Source organism: Corythoichthys intestinalis, chromosome 8 (assembly GCF_030265065.1).
Source record: "Corythoichthys intestinalis isolate RoL2023-P3 chromosome 8, ASM3026506v1, whole genome shotgun sequence".
NCBI lineage: Eukaryota > Metazoa > Chordata > Actinopteri > Syngnathiformes > Syngnathidae > Corythoichthys > Corythoichthys intestinalis.
The window spans coordinates 51,732,528-51,760,469 of record NC_080402.1 but is presented as its reverse complement, the minus strand read 5'-3'; the positions used below and the strand labels follow the sequence as shown (position 1 = coordinate 51,760,469).

Genomic DNA, 27,942 nt, shown 5'->3' with positions numbered 1-27,942 from the left:
TATTGCCTAGCATTCCTGACATCCAATTGGCTAAGGCTAGGTTCACACGGCAGATCTTAATGCAAAAATCAGATTTTTTTTTTGTGTCTTTCTCACTTGAGTGAGGCATTAACTTGACGGTCTGAACGGGACAAGTCGCAAAAAGGTGGACCATTTCAAGTACGATATTGGTCACTTTCATATGTGGTTAAAATCCGATCTGGATCACATTTTTCCAGAATGTGGCTGCGGGCTGAACTTTCAAGTCTCCCAAATCGGAATTCACGTCAGCAAAGAGTGAGAGCGAGAGGACGCTACGGCAGCGAAGGAGCTCTGCATTTGTGTTAGCGTCTGGCTTTTAGGGAAGACGCGGGCTTGACAACAGTTGTAAAAAAAATAAATGGGATAAACCTGAGAATGCTCGGTTTTCTTTCTGGTCTTCAAATGAGAAATATTGAAGATTGCTTACATGGCAGAGAGTCGGGGCAAACTGCCCATATGTGTCTGTTCTCGCAATCCATATAACTTTGAATATAAGACTAAACGGGGATTATTTATGGCTTTTTTGTGTCCTCTTTTTGGAAATCAAAATGTGATCACCCTAGAATGATGTAGAGCCAGCATGTGTAGTCCTTTGTTTTGATGCTTTTGCGCATGTGGCTCAGTTTACTTAGCGTGTGTCGGACTATGCAGAGGTGGGTAGTAACGCGTTAGGGGTTACATGTACTCTGTTACATTTACTATTTAGAGTTTTACTAAGCCATACTTTTTTTTTAACTTTAACTTGAGTAGATTTGTGAAGAAAAAAATGCTACTCTTACTCCGCTACTTTGGGCTACACAAGAACCGTTACATTTTTCTTCTTTATTCTACATATTAGATTTATTATTATTTTTTAGCTTGCGATGCTATTGCTAAGAGTAGCGCTACTAATTTCACCAATGAGACGTCGCAACAATAATCACATGACCCCTTTACACCAATCAGACGCAAGCCTGCCGTTCTGTGATCATGAAAGCCTGTTCAATCACGTCTTCAGGCATGAAAATGGGTCAGGGGTTAAAAAGGTGAGAAGGGTGTGGAGGAAATTTGTTCCAGTACACTGTACACCCCAACAAAATATTGAGCTCTGTCGACCCACACTGTGTTTCAGCAGGGCCATGCAGAGACCGGTGGAGGGGCGGGTGCTCGTAGATCAAAAGGGGCACATGAACAAGTATTTAATACACCTTAAATCAACATAACTTCAATTTTAACCAGCTTTAGATAATAATTGGCTGCGACTGTGACATACTTTAATTGGGAGGGGGCAACAGTGAATAGAAATCAAAACTTTCATCAACACTTTCTGGCTGTGACTCAGTCAGTCAGCCTCTTTTCTTCCTTCAACCTCTGCATCAAAACTTCCTTCCTCAACTTGTTCATCTGAGAACAAACCACATCAGATGGTCACTGAGCCACCAACAGCACAGTTTTCTGAAAACTATTATTTCATTATTATCCATACTTAACAACTCTAGCACCTAATGATTAATAAAGCAATGACATAAAAATCTTATAGAAAAATAACATTGTACTTGTGTTTATAATTGTATTTAATACCCGACTATCCTTGCAAACTTGTTCTTACCAGGTTTGCTATTCACCCAGCTGATGAGGTATCCACTGCCTTTAGCAGCCTCATCCAACTCCTTTTTTTATCCCTCAATCTCCCTTCCCTACAACGCATGTCTATGTAATGAAATATAAATATTTAAAAAAACAAAAAAACAGACTCCCCGGTGGCTTTTAGTTTTAAAGCTTTCTTAATTTCTTTCTCTCTCAATAACGATGGAGGTAGATTTGTGTTTTTATTATTCAATAAAAAAACAAAGTTACTTCTATCAAAAACAAAGTTGCTTCAATCAAAATACAGTATATACTTTTAATCCCCAAAAAGTCACTTCAATAAGAAAGTTTTTGATTGCAAAAATAAATTTGAGACAAAAAAAGCATTTGAAAACTATTTTTCTTGATTGAAACAAATTTTTCCATTGAAGTAATGTTGTTTTGCATTTGGGCCACATTTTGGCTAGGACATTTGTGTCTTTATTATTCAATCAAATAAGTTGCTTCAAACAAAAAAATATATATAAAAAGAAAAACTTTGCACATGTGTCAATCACCGTTTACCAAAGCCTGAGAGGGTTTGAGTAGACTCACTATGTAGCATTTAATAAAGTCAAGCATTTTCTTACTACTTTATTATTGTTTAAAAATAATTCGGTGGGGCAGTAACATGTTTAAAACTTATCATAATTCTTACATTTTGAAGTCCTTGAAAACCATTTATAAATGATACTTTGGTGAAAAAAAGTGAAAAAACATGTCTTATATCTATGTATCTTTTTTCCAATGTAAAATCTGAATAAATGCATTGAACATGCACAAATAAATGGGGGGGACGCTACTTTGCGGTTTTCACTTATTGCGGCGGGTTCCGGTCCCCATTAACCGCGAAAAACGAGGGATGCCTGTATTTCTGAAAAGCTTTCAGAAGCAGGACTCATTCCCACCACTCGTCGGGCCGGTGTTGTGTCGACACCGGCCGTCAGCTCAAATCCAAGCCGAAAATAAAGCGTCTCCGGCGGACGACGGGAGCGATGTGAGGCGCCCACTCCATCCGAGAGCATGCCGCTTAATTTGACTCAACAGTGTGTTTCTTCGTTTATATTACCGCTAAATACACAAGCTTGACGCCAATTTAACGGGAGCTATTTTTTTTTTCATGGAAGATTTGGCTAGCTCTGGCAGTGTTCAACGCAAGCTGCAACAAATGGCAGTAACTTTTTTATATCGCAAAATGTGAAAACGATTGAAACCATTACTCACCAAATTCAATCTGCTGGCAAATACAGGCAAGTGTGTATGTTGCGCTCTGGTCTGCCCCGGTGTGCATAAGGACTGCTTTTTGATTTCGCAGCTTTGCAATGCAACCAAAGGCTCTCCCAGCACTCCATGTACAGTAAGGAGTGCGCGCGTTTGGAATAATGGAACGCAGCTTGGGCCGATGATTGGTTCTCGTCAGCGAAGCATCTAGAAGGATTTGCTGACTGTGTTCTTAAGTGCTCAGTTTACGTACTAAGTTAATCACATGATGATAATAATAATAATAATTAAATAAAACCTCCCGACCCCCCCACCCCCTCCCAAAAAGAATTTCTCATCGGATCGACGCAATTCACGTAGGTCGCCCTTTTTGACTTCAAAACGGCGAATTTCGCCGAAAGGTGAGAGATTTTCATGCCTGCGTCTTTATAGCACCGTAACAAATGAAGTATTTGACATAGAGCGCTGCCCTCAACATGAATTAAAATCGCAAATTTAAAACTCTTAGTTTTTATTTGGTACTGATTGACCACGGAAAAACAGAGATATGATCCTTTTAATTTCATAATAGTAACTATGAAAGAACTACAGTATTCACTACTCAAACTAGGAACTATTTTCTCCACTAGAGGGCAGGGCACTCATGCTCTTTGGACGATTAATGCTTCATTACTTTTTTTTTCTCTCTTTAATGATTTTTTCCTAGGCTTAATGTGGTTATGTAATGGGTAATTGTACAGTATCATTATAAGAACAGTTCATAAAGATAAGTTAAGTGTGCTGAGATAAAAAAACAAACAAAAATACGTAGTTACTCAAAATGTTACTCATTACTTAAGTATTCTTTTAACTCGATACTTTTTAACTTGTCCTTGAGTACATTTTTTGGATGACTACTTTTACTTGAGTAATATTATTTTGAAGTAAAGCTACTCTTACTTGAGTAATTTTTTTGGCTACTCTACCTACCTCTGGTACTACATTTACAGGCTCAATGGAAAAAGGCAGTCTGAACGGGCACGCCTGTATGTGTGTATATGTCAGCGTCCTCTTCATTCGACCCTCATGTTCCGACAGCTTTACACAAGTGACTTAACTTTTATTCTTTACTCTATTCTTGGTTTTTTACATGATGCACAACTCTGATTTTATGTTTATATTGCAATAATCTAATTGTAACATGTATGTGTTACATGTTTTGAGGCATAAAAATGCGTTATAAAAGATTTATGTCTGAAATTGGGGGGGCTTGGAATGGATTAGAGCATTTACATGGAAAACGCGTCTCTACTTACAGAAATTTCAAGAAACTACATCCAAAACCAATTACCGTACTTTTCGGACTATAAGTCGCACCTGAGTGTAAGTCGCACCAGCCATAAAATGCCCAATGAAGAGGAAAAAAACATATATAAGTCGCACCGGAGTATAAGTCGCAATTTTGGGTGAAATTTACTTGATAAAATCCAACACATAGATATGTCATCCTGAAAGCCAATTCAAAATAAAAATACAATAGAGAACAACATGCTGAATAAGTGTACAGAATGATAATGTTATATGATGCATGAACAACGAAATGCGAACATGGCCAGTATGTTAACGTAACATAGCTATTAAGAGTTATTCAGATAACTATAGCATAAAGAACATGCTAACAAGTTTACCAAACCAACAGTGTCACTCCAAAATAACATGTGAAATTATATAATAATGTGTTAATAATTTCACATATAAGTCGCTCCAGAGTATACGTCGCACCCCCAGCCAAACTATGAAAAAAACAGACTTATAGTCCGAAAAATACAGTAATTTTGTAAGTAAAGGTACCACTGTATATCCAGTAAATTGTAAAGCACAAGAGCAAATGAAAGTGTCATTAAGAATTTGAGTGATTTGGGGAATTTTCAGAAATCTACATAGAGAGCAACAATAGTTTTTGGAGGTCTGTTGACGTGATGAGGGTTATAATGAAAAAGCCATGTTCGTGTTTAAATGTGTGCAAAAGATCACATTCATTCACAAACTGAAACCATGCAACTCGTGCAGGGCTGTTTCACATATTCCTCAGGCAACCCGGTAAGATGCAGAGAAGCTGATCGGTGGAATTGGAAAAAAAAAAAATTATTGAGGGCTGTGTGTCTGTGTATAGTGCGAAGGATACATGTCAAGGTAATAAACAAAACTGTGGCCAATTGGACTTTTTGGCGAGCAACAAATTAATCTAAAAAGTCCTGTCAAAAAATGTCTTTGATAACGTAGTGCATACCTTGAAATGTCCTTGATTTTTTTTCAGTAAGAGGAATGACTGGCCTGTCAATAATGCCTTGATTATGCGAGCATGGAAAATGGTTAAAAGGTATGTGAAACGAAAACCTTGAAAACTGCTTTTAGTTTGCATTTTACGTGCAACGAAGCAATCTTTTCAGACATAACTTCAGAACGGACTGAAACACTGTGTGATGAATAGCGTAAAAGTGGCTGGCAATCTTTTTTGTTAAGAAGCACTTCTTCCATCAAAACCAACTGCTAAATCTTCCTCTGAGAAACTCGTCCTCTAAAAAATGTCCCTCGGTTTTGCGTGTGTTCATGCGGGAGCGAGCGAACGAGGTGTGTTTATGCTCCACGGGGTGCAACGGATGCAGCATAGATAGGTACATACACTGCTGGCCAAAAGTATTGGCACCCCTGCAATTCTGTCAGATAATGCTCAATTTCTCCCAGAAAATTATTACAATTACAAATGCTTTGGTAGTATAGTAATATCTTCATTTGTTTTGATTGCGATGAATAAACACAAAAGAGAATGGGGAAAAAAAATTAAATCATAATAATTTTACACAAAACTCCAAAAATGGGCCAGACAAAAGTATTGCCACCCTTTGGAAAAGCATGTGATGCTTCTGTAATCTGTGTAATTAACAACATCTGTTACTTACCTGTGGCACATGGCGCATGATGGCAATAACTAAATCACACTTGCAGCCAGTTGAAATGGATTAAAGTTGACTCAACCTCTGTCTTGTGTCCTTGTGTGTACCACATTGAGCATGGAGAAAAGAAAGAAGACCAAAGAACTGTCTGAGGACTTGAGAAGCAAAATTGTGAGGAAGCATGGTCAATCTCAAGGTTACAAGTCCATCTCCAAAGACCTGAATGTTCCTGTGTCTACCGTGCGCAGTGTCATCAATCTATCCGTCGGCGCCTGAATGAAAAGGTACTCTTTGGTAGGATACCCAGGAAGACCCCACATCTGACCCAGAGACATAAAAAAGCCCAGGCTGGAGTTTGCCAAAACTTACCTGAGTAAGCATGTTCTCTGGTCAGATGAGACGAAAGTAGAGCTTTTTTTTGGAAAGGGCATCAACATAGAGTTTACAGGAAAGAAAAAACAAGGCCTTCAAAGAAAAGAACACGGTCCCCACAGTTAAACATGGCAAAGGTTCCCTGATGTCTTGGAGTTGCTATGCTGCATCTGGCACTGGACTGCTTGACGGTGCGCATGACATTATGAAGTCTGAAGACTACCAACAAATTTTGCAGCATAATGTAGGGCACAGTGTGAGAAAGCTGGGTCTCCGTCAGAGTTCATGGGTTTTCCAGTAGGACAATGACCCAAATCACACTTCAAAAAGCACTAGAAAATGGTTTGAGAGAAAGCACTGGAGACTTCTAAAGTGGCCAGCAATGAGTCCAGACCTGAATCCCATAGAACATCTGTGGAGAGATCTGAAAATGGCAGTTTGGAGAAGGCACCCTTCAAATCTCAGAGACCTGGACCAGTTGGCCAAAGAAGAATGGTCTAAAATTCCAACAGAGCATTGTAAGAAACTCATTGATGGATACCGGAAGCGGTTCTTCGTAGTTATTTTGTTTAAAGGTTGTGCTACCAAGTATTAGGCTGAGGGTGCCAATACTTTTGTCCAGCCCATATTTGGAGTTTTGCGTAAAATGATAATATATATATATATTTTTCCATTTTCTTTTGTGTTTTTTGATTGCAAGCAAAATAAATGAAGATATTACTACCGAAGCATTCGTAATTGCAATCATTTTCTGGGAGAAATTGAGCATTATCTGACAGAATTGCAGGGGTGCCCATACTTTTGGCCACAGTATATATTACAAATAATATATATTAAAAAAAAAAAAAAAAAAAACACACACACACAATGTCATGGTTTGAGTTTTGTTAAGATTTTGCCCAAGTGTGCCTGGTCATTGTAATTACCCACTAATATCACCTGTTGACCAATCTGCTGCCTCTTGTGTCAACTACCTGTGCCTCATTGTCTCGTTACCCAATGTCTGTATTTAAGTTCCCCATGTGCTGTCTGTTCTTGTTGTGTCATTGTCGATTCCATGTCAATCCCAGTGTATATTTTTCTGTCCAAGGCCTCGTTCCTGTTCAAGTTTTGATATCCGGGCTTTAGGTAGTACCCTGAGTTTCGTTTGCCTTGCTGTTTTGGGTCCCCTGGACTTTTGATTGAATCTTGTGTTTTTGTTCCGATTACTAAAACAGTTTTGAGTTGATCACCACCTTGCCTCACCTCCCCGTTTCCCTGCATTTGGGTCCACCTCGTCCGCGAATCGTGACACACAGCTAATTGCAGAATATTAAATAAGTGAGAAACCCAAAGGCATGTTTTGTTTTCTGCCAATTATAGCCCATCAAAAGGGTTTATGTGATCCAAAATGACTGTCATCTTGTCCTGCAAAGTGCACGTTTGCAAATTTGAGGCCAATTTATTAATTGCCAATCAGATTTTACATAATCTGTGTCATTTTAAAGCTATTCTTAGAGTAGAATCTGAAGTATGTGAGATTAACTCCAGAAATATTTATATGTTGAACATGACCTGCTATCATTTTGAAATGTTCACCAGAAGTATGTTAGCTAAGCCGCTAGCTGTAAGCTTTGCACTCCGGAAAAAAAAAAAGTGCACATCTCTTTTCGTTATGTATGTGGTATCAGTTAAAGAGTTTGCAAATGCTGTAAACCACCAAGTTTTCTTGTTTGAAGTGTCACCTTTTAACCACAATTTTGCGTTTTGGAGAAGACTGCTAATGCTTATAGGCGACAATAGTGGTTGGTACATTGTCTTTTTTCCATTAGCCTAAAAGTTGCAATGCTAACGTTTTACAATATTTAATACAGAATTGTTTTCTTATTTTGCATATCTGAACTTTAATTCTATGGTGTGTTGATGACCAGTAAATATCTGTGATAGGAACTGGAGTCTCATATGCAATCAACACGCACGCACAAATGTATGCACGCACGCACACGCCGATAAATTGCTGCCGGTAAAATGACCGCCATCTTTTTAATTTACCGTGAGATTATTTGACTTATTGCACATTGTGACAGGCTTAGTTATAGTCATTGCAGCTGTTGCTTTTCAACCACTATCAAGTAGTAGGTTGGTAAAAATGCAATATTTAGGTTTTTCATGGGCTTACTTGCAGGGGAGTAGGGCATCGTCTAAAAAGTGGATGGGTGCATCAACATGTTGTGAAATACACAAGTGTAAAAACTTAAACTGATCATCATTACACAAGGGCCCTATTTTGACTTCCAGCGCAAAACGAGACTAACAAAGTCTTGCTCTGCACAGCACAATGATATGTGTTGTTAATTTCATTTTGAAACATATGAAGGAGGGTGATTTCCTCTGCTGTGGGGGTGAATCATGCACAAAACATGCTATTCGCTGCCAATCACAGCAGAGCCTCTAATCCCCTTTAAAGATGCCACACACACATCTCCCATGGAGATATCACTGTGTGGAACAACATGCGGCAATCCATGCTTAACCGGAGCATTGTCACCAGGGAGCCATATTAAATGAGCACATGATAATCATTGGCAACTTAAGCACCATACTGCAGCTCTAATGTGCAGTACCCATCTCTACCAATGATTGTTCATAGGAACCTCATCCTTTAGCTTCATGTCAGCTGGTGGAATAGTTTTAAAACTGTAATAATGATCACTGCAATAATAATTCTCAAACAGGTTAAGCAAGTCTTGGACTTTCATGAAAATTATGTAGCGGCATATTTTGAGTGCAAGTGCGCCGTTTACAAATAGAGGGGGAAAAAAAAAAAAAAGCCCAAGACAAGACATACAATTCTAACTCACACTAGCATTTTCCCACATTCCAAGAACATGAATGAGACTGTAAGTTGTTCATTGGCATCAATGTGATAGGAGATATTTGTTTGTCTATACTGTATATAATTTGCGATTGGTCAACAACCAGTCACTGCCTCTGGAACAAAGTCAGTTCAGAATTGCTCCAGTTCACCCGAAGTATGAGGACAAGTGCTACAGGAAAATGGAAGAAATAAAACTATGTTTACATGCATTAAAGCAATGCTTCTCAAATATTTTCTGGTACTACCCCCCCTTAGGAAGACCTAAACAGTTCGCCACGCCCACCCCCCCAACTCTCTGCCGCCACTGTAAATAGTATCATTTGTCTATAAAATTATTAGAAGTACACCTCTGCATAATAATTTTGTCCTTGTTAACATTAAAGGAAAAAGAGATAACTGACAATAAAGTACAACTAGTATATCAACATTGTTTTGTTTGTACCAGAAAAGACTTCAAGCGCATTAATTTGCCTGAATTATTTAAAAAATTACATACAAAAGTTACATCCAAACTGTAAAAGTACATTTTTTGACCATTTGATACTGAAATATAAAATTTAATCAAATCAATAAATAATAATACATCTAAATTGAATAGTAACATTTACTCAGAGTACAAAATGCCAAAAAATTTGACCGAAAAAACATTAATAGAAAAAAAATGACATGATCATTGGACAGAGGGACAGTTTATTTTTGGTGCAGGCAGCGTCAGCTCCTTTGCTATGCTGTAGGTTATTTTGCACTGTGCAACTTGGTATGCCACATTTTATAATGCTATTAGTGGTCGCTAGTTTGTTGACGTAACAATCACAAAGCGGGACGATTCTTGTTAATATTCGGCACGTTTTCACTGGGGAAAAAAAAATCAAGCGGCTTATCAATGTGATTGGGGTCATGTCTAAATTGATTTGGGTTCCAGTGGTTCGCTTCCAAATTTTTAGACACAGTAAACATACTGGTCTTTCCTTGTCTCCCACTGTATTAAAACTGAAGCTAAACACTACATATGCCTCGACATACTGTATTTCTTGTCTTCGCTTTCATATCTTCTTTTTGCTGCGCACTCTTGTTTGGTTACAAAATACTGCACAGACTCTGAAAATGAGAGCGCCACTGACACCCACTGAGTGGATGTGAAATTACAATTTATTCTAGTATGGCAAAGAGGTATGTTCCCTAAGGTTACATTAGCGCCCCCTGCAGGACTGCATTATCAATTGCATCCCAGCGAAAAGAATCATTTTTAATAATTCGTAAAGTCATAATTTCATATTTATTATATGTAATAGAGGAAGAAAAATGTAAATAAAAGCCAGTATTTCAAGGAAGTAGCCCGCCTTAGTGGGGCGCTGACACTTTTTCCCTAAAACTGAATAGTTACAATAAAGATTAAATTATTGTAACAATATACTGCATTTCCATATGGTTAACAGATTATTAAGACCTAACAGTGGTATGAAAAAGTATCTGAACCTTTTGGAATGGCTCACATTTCTGCATAGAATCCCCATGAAATGTGATCTGATTTGTCAAAATCACACAGATACAGATACAGTGTCTGCTTTAACTAAAACCACCCAAACATTAATAGGTTTTCATATTTTAATGAGGATAGCATGCAAACAACGACAGGGGGAAAAAATAAGTAAGTGAACCCTCTGTCTAAGGAGACTTAAAGAGCAATTGAAACACATTTTTTACCAAATATTTTAAGTCAGGTGTGTGCCCAATCACTGTTGAGTGGTTTAAAGCTGCCCTGCCCACTATAAATCACACACTGGGTAAGAATTGTCTTGATGAGTAGCATTGCCTGATGTGCATCATGGCTAGGTCAAAAGAGCTGTCTGAAGACCTGCGATCAAGGATTGTTGATTTGAATAAAGCTGGGAAAGGATACAAAACCATCTCTAAAAGTCTGGATGTTCATCAATCGACAGTCCGAGAAGTTGTCTACAAATGGAGAGAGTTTGTCACTGTTGCTTCTCTCCCAAGGAGTGGCCATTCACCAAAGATGACACCAACCCGAGAATGTCTGCTAAAGACTTAACTGGCACAATCCAATATCTCTGTGCACACATCGATTATATGTAAAATAATGGCCAGGAATGGTGTTCATGGGAGGACTCCACGGAGGAAGCCACTGCTGTCTAAAAAAAACATTGTTGCTCATTTAATGTTCGCAAAAAGGTACTTGGACACCGCAGAAATGTTGGTGAAATATACACACAACATCATGTGTGGAGGAAAAATGGAACAGTTCACCAACATAAACACCTCATCCCCATAGTGAAGCATGATGGAGGGAGCATCATGATTTGGGGCTGTTTTGCTACCTAAGGGCCTGGACAACTTGCAATCATTAATGGAAGAATGAATTCAAAGGTTTATCAGGATGTTTTGCAGGAAAACCTGAGGCCGTCCGTCAGAAAGTTTAAGCTAAAAAGAGGATAGATGCTGCAACAAGAAAATGATCCAAAAAACAAAAGTAAATCAACTTCAGAATGGTGTCAGATGAACAAAATACACATTCTTGAGTGGTCAAGTCAAAGTCCAGACTTGAACCCCATTGAGATGCTGTGACATGACCTAAAGACAGCGATTCATGCCAGACATCCCAGGAATCTGACTGAACTACAGCAGTTTTGTTGAGAAGAATAGGCCAAGATTAGTCCTGATCGATGTGCCACACTGATCTGCAGCTACAGGAAGCGTCTGGTTGATATTATTGCTGCCAAAAGGGTGAGGGGGCGGGGAGAACTATATTAAATGTGATGGTTCACTTACTTATTTTTCCCCCAACTGTCATTGTTTGCATACGGTCCTCATTAAAATATGAAAACTCTCCATTTTTGGGTGGTTTTAGTTAAAGCAGACACTGTTTGTCCATCTGTGTGATTTTGACAAAGATCGGATCACATTTGATGGTTATTTTATGAGGAAATGTGATCAATTCCAAAAGGTTCAGATACTTTTTCATACCACTGTATATATCAAAATGCTCAATTAAAATACAAGATAGATGACAATTCAAATTCCTACTCTAGCTGCACCCTGCCCACTCTTGTTGTAGACAAATGTATTTTCTGGGAAAACTCCGTTCACAGGCAGTTTTAATTTGACCAGATGGGGGAAAGGAGAGGCTGATGACAGTGCATGTAAATCAGATGTAGAGAAGGCTTATAAAAAAAAAAAAAAAAAACTGGGATGCAGCCAACATGGCACACTCACATAAATACAGGTAAGCATGCGTTCAACGGTCAGTACGTTCACATGCTTATATTATTGGAGGTACCTCATATTTCCACAAAAAAAAAAAAAAAAGTATCCAATGTGTGAGTTAAAATTATTTTATGAAGAAGCATTCCAACTTTTAAAGGGTTTTAAGTGGGCCCATTTCTGTTGGGAAAAAAAAAAGTGGTCGCTAAATAGTTCACCTTGATTTTCTGGCATTCATGCACAGTCCATTAAAATACTAGTCCTGACTCTTGAGTTAGAAATGTATCCTTTCATCATGGCCTTGGCCTTCTGTTCTCTTTATTCCTTGTATATTCAATATAATAGCACATACTGCAGTAGAGACTGGTTAATATGCAGAGGAAGCCTGTTCTAATTTCATGCAACCAGACCGAAGGAAAAAAAATTAGATGAGATTAGATCAATTTTGCATGAATAAACTAAAATGGTAATTTCAGACAGGCTGACTAGAATTATATGTTTCTGTAATAATATAGGCATTGCATGTTATCTTGTGCCATGCAAACGTACTGATTTGACAAAGACACACAAAGCTACCTGACGCCTCTTTCCTCGGGCTGTCGGTAATGCCGTACATCCATACTGCAGATGTAAAAGAGAACGGAAAAAAAGCAGACAAAGATTATTCGTTCTGACAGAAAGATGGCCACAGAGAGATAAAGCACAACTCATTCATACCTATTATATTTAACAAAAAATGGGATAGGTTCTTACAACCGCTGTTTTTAATAACCAAGTACATCCAAGGCCAAAGTAGAGAATATACACCAGTGTTGTTTTCCTCAACAATGACGATAACGAAAATATTTCATCGACAAATAATTTTTTCATGATGACGTGATGATGACCAGCTAAAAACATGGCCCGAGAGACGAGACCATATCGAGACAAATGCCAGATTTCGTCTGACGAGGCGACAATGAGATGAAAATACAACATATAGTGGTATGAAAAAGGGTCTGAGCCTTTTGGAATTTCCCACATTTCTGCATATAATCACCATAAAATGTGATCTGATCTTTGTCAAAATCACACAGATGTAAAAACAGTGCCTGCTTTAACTAAACCATCCAAACATTAATAGGTTTTCATATTTTAATGAGGATAGCATACAAACGACGACAAAAGGGGGAAAATAAGTAAGTGAACCCTCTGCCTAAAGAAACTTAAAGAGCAATTGAAACCAATTTTTACCAAACAATTTTAGTCAGGTGTTTGCCCAACCACTGATGAGTGGTTTGAAGCTGCCCTGCCTACTATGAAACACACACCTGGTAAGAATTGTCTTGATGAGAAGCATTGTCTGATGTGCATCATGGCTCGGTCAAAAGAGCTGTCTGAAGACCTGCAATCAAGGATTGTTGATTTGTATAAAGCTAGGAAAGGATACAAAACCATCCCTAAAAGTCTGGATGTTCATCAATCGACAGTCAAAGAAGTTGTCTTCGAATGGAGAAAGTTTGGCACTGTTGCTTCTCTCCCAAGGAGTGGCTGTCCACCAAAGATGACGCCAAGAGTTCAGCGCAGAATACTCAGAGAGGTAAAAGGTAAAACCTAGAGTGTCTGCTAAAGACTTAAGAAACCACTGTTGTCTAAGATAAAACATTGTTTCTTGTTTAATGTTCGCAAAAAGGCACTTGGACACTCCACAGAAGATTTGGCAAAATATTTTGTGGATAGATGAAACTAAAATTTGGGAGTAACACGCAGCGTCCTGTGTGGAGGAAAAATGGAACAGCTCACCAACATGACCACCTCATTCCCACTGTGAAGCATGGTGGAGAGAGGATCATGATTTGGGGCTGTTTTGCTATCTCAGGGCCTGGACAACTTGCAATCATTAATTAAAGAATGAATTCAAAAGTTTATCAGGATGTTTTGCATGAAAACCTGAGGCCATCTGTCAGACAGTTGAAGCTAAAAAGAGGATGGATGCTGCTACAAGACAATGATCCAAAACACAGAATTAAATCACCTTCAGAATGGTTTCAGAAGAACAAAATACACGTTCTGAAGTGGCCAAGTCAAAGTCCAAACTTGAACCCCATTGAGATGCTGTGGCATGATCTACAGACAGCGATTCATGCCAGACACCCCAGGAATCTGACTGAACTACAGCAGTTTTGTAGAGAAGAATGGCCAAGATTAGTCCCGATCGGTGTGCCAGACTGATGTGCAGCTACAGGAAGCGTCTAGTTGAAGTTATTGCTGCCAAAAAAAAGGGGGCGGGGGCACAAAATAATACATTTAATGGTTCACTTACTTATTTGCCCCCTTTCTGTCGTTGTTTGCATACTGTCCTCATTAAAATATGAAAACCTATAAATGTTTGGGCGGTTTTAGTTAAAGCAGACACAGTTTTTTGATTTTGACAAAGAGCAAATCACAATCGATGGTGATTTTATGCAGAAACGTGAGAAATTCCAAAAGGTTCAGATACTTTTTCATACCACTGTACTTTATTTCATTTGAAGGAGTGAAAGACCTTCTAAAACCCCTGAAATGCAAAGAAAACTGCTTTTGGCATAGTTATACCTATAGCACACACACAGAAACTGGTTTTACACATGCATTAAGCTACTGCATTACACATACTGTCACAAGGCATTCCTAAACAACGTATTTTCATTCAAAATTGTATTTTTTTTTCAATGATTTGCAAAATAACAATAAACAAAAACACCAGTTGCGCCAATCTCCAACTGCTGATTTCTATTTACCCCCCATTTCTTCGCATCTAAATGCAAAACCTAAATTTAACTACTTAAGAATAGGATATACATCAAAACTAAAGAAAATGTAAACATTTACTTTTTTTAAGAATAAAGACATGAGTAGCATACATTAACAAAAATAAGTAAAAATGACTTACTTTATGCACAATAAATGGAATATATTTTGAAGATTATGCAAACATTGACATTTTTTTTTTTTTTTTAACATGGGGTTTTGACAGTTGTCGTTAATTTTTGGGGAAAAAAAAGCACATTTCTACCCCGTTCCGGCCCACTTTCAACGCTGGTCATTTGTTGACAATGCGTGACATTTTCATATTTTACATGGAGTACATCAGCTGGCATCCTCGCAGCGTTTGGGCCGTGTCACTCATGTGAGATGTGCTGTGCCTCTCCCTCACTCTGTTCACCGGAGTTTCGGATGTGTTTCAAGCTAGGCTGCACACCATTTTGCTTGTTTGGAAACATATGGTAACTTTTGTTTGTTTTTTTTATCTCGCGAAGAGAGAATATGCAATGTTGCTTTAGCCTTAAAAGGTCTGTGCTGAGTGATCATCACACACTAAATGTAACGCATCGCATTATTATATCATTCACGTTAGCACTGTCATCAACTTTAGAAAGGCGAGCAACCTCTTAAATGCTTCGACTTCCAACTTTCTTTTCTTTAAATAGTTTGTGGCTTCTAGGTGGGTTTAATTGAAAATAATACCATATTTTCATGAACAAAAGGCGCACCTAAAAGTAAAAAAAAATTCTTTAAAATTGATGGTGCGCCTAATATAAGTGAGAGTTGCATGAGAACCTTAAAGGGAGAAGTTTGTGTGTGATAATGGGGGTGCCCCAAGTAGCTGTAATTTTGGAGTGTGTGCTTGAGGCTAAACAACATTCGTTGTTAGTTTGGCTAAGGACCCTAAAAAATGGCATTTGTTGCAAAGAGACGCTGAAGAAGCCCAGTTCAAACTCAAGGCTATCACCTACGCGGAATAAAATAGAAACTGCCACCTGTGGAGATTTTTTTAAGGCGCTGCCTCAAGAAAAGTTGAGCTGCCGTGTTTGATTGAGACCTAGGCCAGCTGTTGAATTCGGATGAGGACTTTGATGGATTTGTCGATTGATTAAGATTGATGTATTTTGTTAAATTTTTAATAAAGTACAATTGAACTAAGTTTTGCTCCTGCTGCTTCAAAAAATGTATACAGTATATATAGCGCGCATGCTAGCGTACTTTCTGCATACACCCAATAATGCGTTGCACCTTGTGTGTGTTGAAAACAAAAATAAACCCCGAAAATCAGCCTTTTACTACGGTGTGGTCACGAAAATACGGTACTACTTTTCCTGCTGAGTCTGTACTATCATCACGAAGTTCACTTTGTGCTTGCACACATCACAATATGTGCTTGTGTATGTATTTCGAAAATGTCAGAAACCTTTGCTTTTTAACAAATACTTTTGAAATTTACAGACGAAAACAGTAACTGTCGAGTAAAACTAGACTAAATCTGTTTGAGATTTCATTGAGTAAAACTAGACGAAGATGAACACATTTTGAAAGTATTTTGATTCAAAAATAAAAGACAAAAATCCAAAGGGTTGCCAAAAACAACACTGGTATAAACAGTACACTATGCACACAGAGTCTAGCAGCAGGCCCATTTCTAGAACAACTGTTAAGTCGAGTTAACTGTTGACTGCAAGGCGGTGTGCTCATCAGTCATCCACCAGTCTGCCTTTGGAATCAAATTCATTTAGTCATTTTCCATACAGCTTATCCTAATAAGGGTCGCGGCAGTGCCAGAGCCGATCCCAGCTAACTATGGGCGGGGTACAACTGCAATTGGTTGTTAGCCAATTAAAGGGCACTTACACACATACAAACTTTCACACTCACAGCGTTCAATAAACCTAGTATGCATGGTTTTAGAATGGGGGGTGAAACTGAAATACCTGGATAAAACCCAAGCATGAACATGCAAACCCCATACAGGAATCCCAGAGCCTGGGATTGAACCCGTGATCTCAAAACTGTGAGGCGTCATGCTAACCAGTCACCCTCCATGCCACCTTTGTGATCAAAGAAAATATCATAGTTTTATAAATTAAGCCCCTGTGTATTATACAACGTGATTGTATTTGTGTGGGGTTATTTGATGTAGGATGAAACTAAGATGAAACCTAGAACCTTAACTTTCTGCTTTGAGCTCTACCCATATCACAAATATCTAAATCCCAGCTTTTCACCTTGTCAAAGGAATCAATAAACTCAGAAAAAAAGGATGATAACCTGAATTGATTAGTCGCATGTCAAAAAAAAATGTAAAATTCATACAACAGGCAGAATCTAATCCAGTGTCAAGACATTGCTTAGCTGCAGGAGCAATAATTGTGAAAATCAATGTATGCTGACCCTGACTTTCTGTAAATGTTCCCAGTGACAAATGTCATTAAGGTGTATGCACCAAGCCAGGGGCAATAACATATGACAGAGTCTGTGTGTATGCCTCTAGCTATGGCAGACAAACAATTCAGTGTTGGAGAGTGGCATAGTGTGGGTGCTCTCTCTTCAACCGTGATCAACAATTTTGGTATGTTTCACACAATACAAAAGTCTATGTTTTTTGTATTAGGTGCTTACTTTTTTCTTTTGGTTCACCATGTACATTTCTGATTGAATTAATCAAAATTTGAATATATATTCTTTTATTTTTTTTTACGATGAGGCAGAAATGAAATACGGTGCATTCTCACAAGTACACAAACATCTGTGAAATGCTCATAAGCATTGATAGCAAAACGCAAGGTTCGTACAACTTTTTCGCTGCCAAATTCAAGCACTTTTTAAAGATATTAAAGGCCATTTTTCCAGTATCTTTTAAACGTTACCCAATGTATTTTGTTATTCTATATTTTACGATGAAACAAATTAAATATGGTGCATTCTCAAGTACGCAAACGTCTTCTATAATGTTCTATGACCCCGGAGGCTGTAGAAATTTAGTTTGAAAGATGCTGTTTCTGAAACCTCACGCTTTAAGAGAGGGTGCTTTCCTGGCGGCAGTGAGCGTTTAGTAGCAAATTCTGCATGCGTCCTATTGCAGAGGTGCCGGCGTAGTGATAGCATTCTGTTCGGTGGACAGACAAGGAAACAAAAATAAATGTGCATTCTTGAAATTTCGGACACTTGAAAAATGGCTCTCACAACTCAAATTGCTAAGCTAAATGATATCTCCATGTAGTTTGTGTGGGACTGTAGTTCACAACAGAAACAACAAAATTATTCTATTCTCGCCAATTTATACTAGCAAAGCTAGTAGAAATAAGGGGAATCGATCGAGAGCCAGGTGAGTAGGCCGAGTCCTAGTGGTGACCTAGCTGAGCAAAATGGCTCCCAGCTGGGTTAAACAGCAACTGGCAGTAGGGGGTGTGGAGGTCGCGAAATAAAAAATGAGAAAAAAAGAGAGACTTGTCGTGTGATAAAAGTATTGTTCTAAACCACAGTCAATGCACATGTATGCATTAAGTGTTGTTTCCATCAACGATGACGAGACGATAAGTTAAAAACGCGTCGTGGGAGATTAAAACATAATAAGACGAATGTCAGTTTTCGTCTGATAAGAAAAACGCGCAACAGTTTCCGTCACATGTTGTGTCACTCATAGGACGTGCTGCACCCCCAGCCCCCCAACTCACTAGTGTCCTTTCCAGGCTTGCTTGTTTTAAAACACACATGGTAAGATTTGTTTTCTTATCTTGGCAAGACAAAAAATGCAATGTTGCTTTAGTATTTAAAGGTCTGTGCTGAGTCATCATCACACATTAAATGTAACTCGTAGCATTAGCATAGCAATCACATCTATATTAGACTAATGATAACTGTGAGTGTCCTCTTAAAGTCTCAAAGTTTTTCTTTTTTTTTTTTTTCTTTATACAGTTTGTGGCATCCAGGTGGGTATAATTAATTGGAAAACAATGTACTGTTTTCCTGCTGAGTATGTATTATCACCAAGTTGGCGTTGTCCTTCTAGACGCTACAATATTTGCTTGTATGTCAATGTTCATTCAAAATTTTTGAAAACCTTTATTTATTTTTGGACTAAAACTTTTACAGACGAAAACATTTCGAGTAAACATGGACTAAAACTAGACAAAGACAAACACATTTTAAAATGACTAAAATATGACTAATAGTAGTAGTAAGGATGATTAGAGACCAAGACAAAAATTAAAATGGCTGCCAAAAAAACCTCTGTATTCATCGGGTGGTATTTTTTTTTTTTTAATTAATCACGTTAAAATATTTGACACATTTAATGCATGCACGGAATAACCCGCTCATGCATTGCCTCAAACAGATTACAATGACGCCTTTTTTTGCACATTGAGAGCAAAGAGGCAGAGAAAGGCGAGTGGACACAGGGGTTCATTGGACCGCGCCATTTATTGGCATAAGCTTCGGCAACTCCTTCACAACGAACATAAGAATCATTTAGTGAAAGCACAACAAAAATAATATTGCTATCTCTCAAAAAAAAAAATATGTTCACAAAAAGAAAAGCACACCAATCTGTATTAATTAGGCCCTATTCTCACAACAATGCAAAGAGAACTGGATTTCCCAATCAAAACAGCTATGCAAAATACACATAAAACTCTTCAGACTTTGGTCAAACGCTATTCAAACATTTCGTTTAGCTCAACAAAAACACAGGATGGCAATACTTAGTCACAACATACAAACTCTTAGAGGTCTCGTACGTTGTGAAGCCAGCACTCAAACGACCATGAAGTACAATAGAATGGATGGACCCAGTAAACAGGGAACTACGGCGTCAGTCGAGGGACAAAACACACTCATTGACTTGATTTCTAAGTAATTTAAAACTCCCCATTGACACCTTGTGGTGTATTTCAATCACTACCTTACAAACTTAAAGACACTGTGGAAGGACGGCAGGGAGCTAATGTGACGTCACCGCTCGGCGACGTCAACAATGGTGAGCTACTAGTTTATTTTTTGATTGAAAAGTTTACAAATGTTATTAAAACGAAAACATTAAGAGGGGGTTTAATATAAAATTACTAAAAATTGTACTAACATTTATCTTTTAAGAACTACAAGTCTTTCTATCCGTGGATCCCTTTAACAGAAAGAATGTTAATAATTTTAATGCCATCTTGTGGATTTATTGTGATAAGAAACAAATACAGTACTTATGTACAGTATGTTGAATGTATATATCAGTCTTGTGTCTTACTTACTTAATAATTTACAGAAAAATATGGCATAATTTAGAGATGGTTTGAATTGCAATTAATTACGATTAATTAATTTTTAAGTTGTGATTAACTCGGTTAAAGATTTTAATCGTTTGACAGCTCTACTTTATTTCTATACCATTTACCTCCAAACTACTCACACACAGACACATAAGCACTGTACTCTGGTAGTGACGATGCGACAGGGGACATTTTCTTTCATTTATTCAATCATATTTTTAAACTAGTGCTAAGAAATAGTGTTTGCCTTACACTTCCCAGCTTTTTCAAGGACTTCACATAAAATTCAAGCCTTTTTAAAACTAAAAATGAAAACTTTGACAGTGAAATGCAAGAATGTTTTTGAAGTTTTTCAAGGACGCGTACGAACTCAAGAAACAGACAAACTCAAACACACATATACTTCGGCTAAGCGATCATCTATCCCGCGAACAATATTCTGCTCCACTTATCTTGTTCAGAGTCAGATATTACTGGAATCTGAACCAGGGTAAAGCAAACTACACCCAATCACTGGGAACATTATGTCTGGAGACAGATCTCTAAATGTACCCCTGAATCTCATTCCATCGGCAGAGATAGGCTCCAGCTTCTGTGACCATATACAAAGTTAAGCTGTACAGAAAATACAGTAGATGAATGCAACATGCATCCTCATCTACCCCCATCACATGATGAAAAACACATAATAAGACTCTGCTATACTTTTTGACTCCAACCAGGACAACCCACCATATTTGCCACTATGAGATAATTACTTTTGGACTATAAGCCGCTACTTTTTTCTGGCCTTTTCTCCCCTGCGGCTTTTATAAGGAAGTGGCTGATTAATGGATTTATTTATTTATTTATTTTACAAATGAGCTTAATATTTTCTTGTTATTTTTTTTAATGGATAGTTAAACATATTTTAAAAGAATGGCTTTCCAAATTTTGCCATGACATAGCACTCAGCCGCTACACTAGCACAGATAAAGCTTGCCAGAAGCTCTTCAGACTTACTAAAAAACTCAGGATTTAATAAATGAATATGGCTCCATCTTATATTATATGCTGCTACCAAAGAACAATTTTAAATGGATGGGCATCCACTATTTGCTACAAAAAGAGAATGTGATGCTAGCATCGATTAGCCGTTTTCAACTGGCACTTGGAGGACTTCATTGCCACAGTATGCTACAACAAAGCTGCTATATAAGGGCTAGCACTAGCTGTTAGCTATTTTTAAGAGGATTTCATCCACTTCAAGTTAAGAAGGCATATTTGCTTACAAAAACATACCTTAATGGCTGCACAATAATACTAACTGAAATATGGTTCAAATCTTGAGCAATTCAACAAGGAAAACGGCAGCTATTAGTGGCAGTGGTCCAATGGTGAAAATGAACGCTGCTTAATAACTGCCCTCTTGTAATGTTAATTGGCGTTCATCCCCCACTTCTCAACGTGAAAGCAATGCTCGAAACTAACAGAAAGTAGCGCTGGCGTGACGTCAAACAAGTCCGAGTGCAACATAGGAAAGCGGACCGCACATATAGTATAATGATATATCAGATATGCATTGCAATTAGAGATCAACCAATGGTTTTTAAGCACTGCAAATGTAATAATTATGATGTAAAGGAGATATACAGTGTATATATAAAAGAAAACAATGATTTGTACGTGTTTACATGCATACACTGCTGGCCAAAAGTACTGGCAACCCCTGCAATTCTGTCAGATGATGCTCAATTTCTCCCAGGAAATGATTGCAATTGCAAATGCTTTGGCAGTAATATCTTCATTTATTTTGCTTGCAATGAAAAAATACAAAAGGGTTGAAGAAAAAAAAAAAAAATCATTATCATTTTACACAAAACTCCAAAAATGGGCCGGACAAAAGTATTGGCCTAAAACTTGGTAGCACAAACTTTAGATAAAAGAACTGCGAAAAACCGCTTCCAGTATACATCAGTGAGTTTCTTACAATGCTCTGCTGGAATTTTAGACCATTCTTCTTTAGCCAACTCCTCCAAGTCTCTGAGATTTGAAGGCTGCTCTCTACAAACTGCCATTTTCAGATCTCTCCACAGGTGTTCTGTGGGATTCAGGTCTGGACTCATTGCTGGCTACTTTAGAAGTTTCAAGTGCTTTCTCTCAAAACATTTTCTAGTGCTTTTTGAAGTGTGTTTTGGGTCATTGTCCTGCTGGAAGACCTACGACCTCTGAGGGAGACTCAGCTTTCTTACACTGGGCCCTACATTATGCTGCAAAATTTGCTGGTAGTCATAAGACTTCATAATGCCATGCAAACGGTTGAGCAGTCCAGTGCCAGAGGTAGCAAAGCAACCCCAAAACATCAGGGAACCTCTGCCATGTTTGACTGTGGGGACAGTGTTGTTTTCTTTGAAGGCCTCATTTTCCTTTTTCCTGTAAACTCTATGTTGATGCCTTTTCCCATAAAGCTCTACTCTTGTCTCATCTGACCAGAAAACATTCTTCCAAAACGTTTTTGGCTTTCTCAGGTAAGTTTTGGGAAAATACAGCCTAGCTATTTTATGTCTCTGGGTCAGAAGTTGGGTTTTCCTGGGTATATTACCATAGTGCACTTTTCATTCAGACGTCGACGGATAGTACAGGTTCACACTGTTGTACCCTCAGACTGCAGGACAGCTAGAACTTGTTTGGATGTTAGTCGAAGTTCTTTATCCACCGTCCGCACAATCTTTCATTGAAATCTCTCGTCAATTTGTCTTTTTCGTCCACATCTAGGGAGGTTAGCCACAGTACCATGGGCTTTACACTTATTGATGACAGAGTGCACAGTAGACACGCGAACATTCAGGTCTTTGGAGATGTACATGTAGCCTTGAGATTGCCCATGCTTCCTCACAATTTTGCTTCTCAAGTCCTCAGACAGTTCTTTGGTCTTCTTTCTTTTCTCCATGCTCAATGTGGTACACACAAAGACACAGAACAGAGGCTGAGTCACCTTCAATCCATTTTAACTGGCTGCTAGTGTGATTTAGTTATTGCCACCACCTGTTATATGCCACAGGTAAGTGACAGGTGCTGTTAATTACACAAATTAGAGAAGCATCACATGTTTTTTCAAAGGAAGCCAATACTTTTGTCCGGCCCATTTTTGGAGTTTTGTGTAAAATGACAATGACTGAATTTTTTTCAATTCTCTTTTGTGCTTTTTCATTGCAAGCAAAATAATTGAAGATATTACTACCAACGCATTTGCAATCATTTTCTGGGAGACATTTAGCATTACCTGAAAGAATTGCAGGGGGGCCAATACTTTTGGCCAGTAGTGGATAACATAACATCTTTCATTAACATACTGTATTTATTTATTTATTTATTTTATTTTTGTAATTGATAAAAATCCGCTATGGACTGAAGTTTGAAGCGCAAAGTAGTGAGGGATCACTGTAATTAATTATTTTATAATTAATATAACTGATACCTCAAATCACTCATCTGGATTGATCATACAGTCGACACACTGGGCTTTTACACACAGCTAGTAGCCAAAAACAAAAACACATACCCAAAATCTCACATTCCCATGAATAGAAATAAAAGATAAACAATAACTTAAGCGGCATTATGGACAAGAAAGGGAGGCTTATCAAGACATTTATTTCACTAAAATTCTTTTGAATTTGAAGATACTTAAAGAAACAGATCAACAAAGAGCTCAGTAAAGTTGCAAATGAAAGCTAATTGTGAAGAAAAGCAGGTGACTTACCGGACTTGCGCTTGGAGCCATAGTCCCTGAAGGAAAAGCAACACAAAAGTGACATGGTTAGTGACAGGTGATGCCACTAAGACCACAACAATACATGCTGTCAGTTGATTCTGATGTCCATAAAACAATAAAGACTGGTCTCTGAATTTGCATGCATTCTCTGAGTTTGCATACAAACACATGAAGTCAGCTGCATGTGTTCAGGGAGAAGACTGGCTGACGAAGAGAGGGAGGAATGGCTTGAGCCACCCTGCTAGTCTTTGCAACATGCACAGTTAGTCATGTGACACAAAATCGGCTCCACTAGATTCTTCCTATATTCCATGATGTATTCCAATTCCATTCCACCTCTCCCTACATTAGAAATAAGGTCGATCAGTTTAAAATGCCTTGCTTGAGGGCTGCTAATGGGATTACAGCACATGGATAAACTACAGACTTTAAATGGCTGGCTTTTGCTTTGCTCAGGCTGTCTGCCTCTTGCGCCGTCATTGGTAACTTTTGGACTCTGACTGCATGATAATTGAGTTAAGAGAATGGAGGAAGCGAGGCTCTATTTATAGCAAAGACCCCTGCAATCTGTCCATTGTCACTCCCCATTTGTTCCAATGATATTTGCTTTTTTGTAGTCTACCTCAAAGACTTATCAAAACTTTCATCTTAGTACATCAAATGAAGACATGCCCTCTCACTCCAGTGGACATTTGTGAAATTGACACACAGCTACTGCGAAGGAAGAAAAAAACAAATCCTGTCTCAAACCAGTTCCACAATCCACATGACAGCGTTTTAATCAGCTTGTTTTGTACTCCGTAAATGGATTAAATACATCCAAAATCGATGTGTAGCACTTCGAAGACACCCCGTAAAGTGCATAGACAGAATACAAAAAACAGAGAATTCAAGCATGATTGCCAAAATAAAGTGTTTTTAAATTATTTTTGGGAATACAAATTAGCATGAGCAAGTGCCCGAAAGCAGGAATTGTGTATGCATGTGACTATTACAATTGTAAACTATATATTTTGTAATATAGTGTATAGATAAACTATTGATATGATTGATGAATAGCCTTTTTTGGACTCTGTTCTGGATGTGAAAAATGAGACATTCAAAGGTTTGGATGCTTGGGGTGGCCAGCTGTTGACCCGAAATAACCCTTTGAGTAATTATTATTATTTAATCTGTAATACAACAACTGTGAGAACAATAATACCAGTTATCTAATGCTTTTTGGTACTGTAATAAATTTAAGAATGTTACAATAAATTGATGTGTATCGAGCCTATAAATTACTTGTTTTTTGACTACCTGTGACAGACTGTAGATATCCTGTATGTATATCACAATTAGTGCTGCAATGATTGATCGATTAACTGGAATAATTTGATTAGAAAAAAGCTACGAATCAAATTGTGTGGCTTTGAGGATTCGTTTAATTAGAGTACCATTGTAATGGTGTGTTTTGAAAATGTTTGCAATCAATAAAATAAATAAAATCAACCAAACTATTTAGTTTGATTGATTTGGGTAGATACACTGCCCTCTAGTGGTAACAGGGGATATGACAACTCATTTGGCATGACTGATTCTAGCTGCTCCCTGTTAAGACCAACATAAGGCAAGTTTTTGTTGGAATATGTTTTTTTATGCATTCGTAATTTAGTATATGGGTCCCTTTTAGAAAATAAAAACATGGATAATTAAAATTACTGTAAATGTTAACATGTTAACTTTGGATATTAATAATAGATCAGTTTTATTTACTTCCTCACAGTTGGCCCAAGGACAATCACTTGCGTGAAGATAGAAAAAGACATATTTTAGGCAGAAAGTTTCACGTTATAAAGTGGGGGGGGGGGGGGGGGGGGGGGAATGCATTATTGTTGAATTAATGTAAATTCATCATGATTCATTGAGATTCAATAAAGAAAAAAAAAAAAACACTAGTAATTACCCCAGCTGTTTTAATTTTGGACAACTGTATTCCAGCCCTGGCTTGCTGGACTGCCCTTTCCTTACATCAATCAGCGTAAATTCTGATGTATCTGCCCATGGCAGAAGAAATGAGCCTTTCTAGTGACTTCTCCTCCCATCCCTCTGTGCTAGCAACAAGAATATGCTTCATTGTCACAAAAGTGGGGCAAACAGGGATCAGGACATGACCCCTTGCCTCACCCCATACATCTCATGACACATTGGACATTTGTGGCGTAAGAGGAAGTATTCTTGAAAAGAATAACCGTTCGTGTGTTTCACTGCCAAATTAAAAGTTTGAAATGGAATTTTACAGTAGGTAGCTTTGCATGTAATGCAAAAGCTAACATCCATAACATTCCATTAAAAAAAAAAAAAAAAGTATTATTTCAAAGGGGTTTCTTCAACGAAGACTTTTTTCATGATGATGACAAGACGATAACGAGCTAAAAACGTGTCTTGGGAGTTTAAAACATAACGAGCCAAATGCCGCTTTTCTTCTGATGAGACGAGATTGAGACAACAGTGTGCAATAGTTTCCGTCACATGTTTACAATGTGTGACAATTTTATGCGTAGTTAGTCCACATCATAGCAGTTTCTGGTTGTGTCACTCATGTGACGTGCTGCACCTCCCTCACTCACCAGTGCAGAGTCATCTTGCACACACGGTAAGATTTGTTTTTTTCATCTTGGCCAGAGAGAAAATGCAATATTCTTTAGCCTTTAAAGGTCTGAGCTGAGTGATCATCACACAATAGATGTAACTCGTGGCATTATCATAGCATTTGCGTTAGCATTAGGCTATTGATTGATAATTTGATGTTCGTCAAAATCACACAGATGTAAAAACTGTGTCTGCTTTAACTAAAACGACTCATACATTTATAGGTTTTCATATTTTAATGAGGATCGCATGCAAACAATGACAGAAGGGGGAAAAATAAGTAAGTGAACCCTCTGCCTAAGGAGACATAAAGAGCAATTGAAACCAATTTTTACCAAATAATTTAAGTCAGGTGAGTGCCCAATCACTGATGAGTGGTTTAAAGCTGCCCTGCCCACTATAAAACACACACACCTGGTAAGAATTGTCTTGATGAGAAGCATTTTCAGATGTGCATCATGGCGCTGTCAAAAGAGCTGTCTGGAGACCTGCGATCAAGGATTGTTGATTTGTATAAAGCTGGGAAAGGACACAAAACCATCTCTAAAAGTCTGGATGTTCATCAATCGACAGTCAGAGAAGTTGCCTACAAATGGAGAGAGTTTAGCAATGTTGTTTCCCTCCAAAGGAGTGGCCGTCCACCAAAGATGACGCCAAGAGTTCATCGCAGAATACTCAGAGAGGTAAAAAAAATAAAATAAAATAAAAAAGAACCCTAAAGTGTCTGCTAAAGACTTCTAGAAATCACTGGCACAGTCCAATATCTCTATGTACACATCAACTATATATGTAAAACTATGGCCAAGAAGGGTGTTCATGGGAGGACTCCACAAAGGAAGCCACTGCTGTCTAAAAAGAGATTGTTGCTCATTTAATGTTTGCAGAAAGGCACTTTGACACTCCACACAAGTTTTGGCAAAACATTTTGTGGACAGGTGAAACCGAAGTTGAATTGTTTGGGAGTAACACACAACGTCATGTGTGGAGGACAAATGGAACAGTTCACCAACATGGACACCTCGTCCCCACCTTAAAGCATGGTGGAGGGAGCATCATGATTTCGGGCTGTTTTGTTAACTCAGGGCTTGGACAACTTGCAATTATTAATGGAAGAATGAATTTAAAAAATTATCGGGATGTTTTGCAGGAAAACCTGAGGCTGTCTGTCAGACAGTTAAAGCTATAAAGAGTATGGATGCTGCAACAAGACAATGATCCAAAACACAGTAGTAAATCAACTGCAGAATGGTTTCAGAAGAACAAAATGCACGTTCT

The 27,942-nt window shown here is 38.1% G+C and overlaps 1 protein-coding gene across 4 annotated transcripts in view; it reads right to left on the bottom strand.

Moving 5' to 3' along the window:
• The window catches only part of sh3pxd2aa (SH3 and PX domains 2Aa), a 183,808-nt gene that overhangs the window by 56,412 nt on the left and 99,454 nt on the right, over positions 1–27,942 (bottom strand). For 2 of the 4 annotated variants that reach the window (XM_057842412.1, XM_057842413.1), the window contains exons 6-7: positions 24,025–24,050; positions 12,805–12,849 (exon numbers count right to left, since the gene is read on the bottom strand). In XM_057842412.1, coding sequence (XP_057698395.1) covers positions 12,805–12,849; positions 24,025–24,050 — 71 coding nt within the window. The remainder of the gene's footprint in view (positions 1–12,804; positions 12,850–24,024; positions 24,051–27,942) is intronic. The other 2 variants (XM_057842414.1, XM_057842415.1) reach the window with 1 other exon arrangement.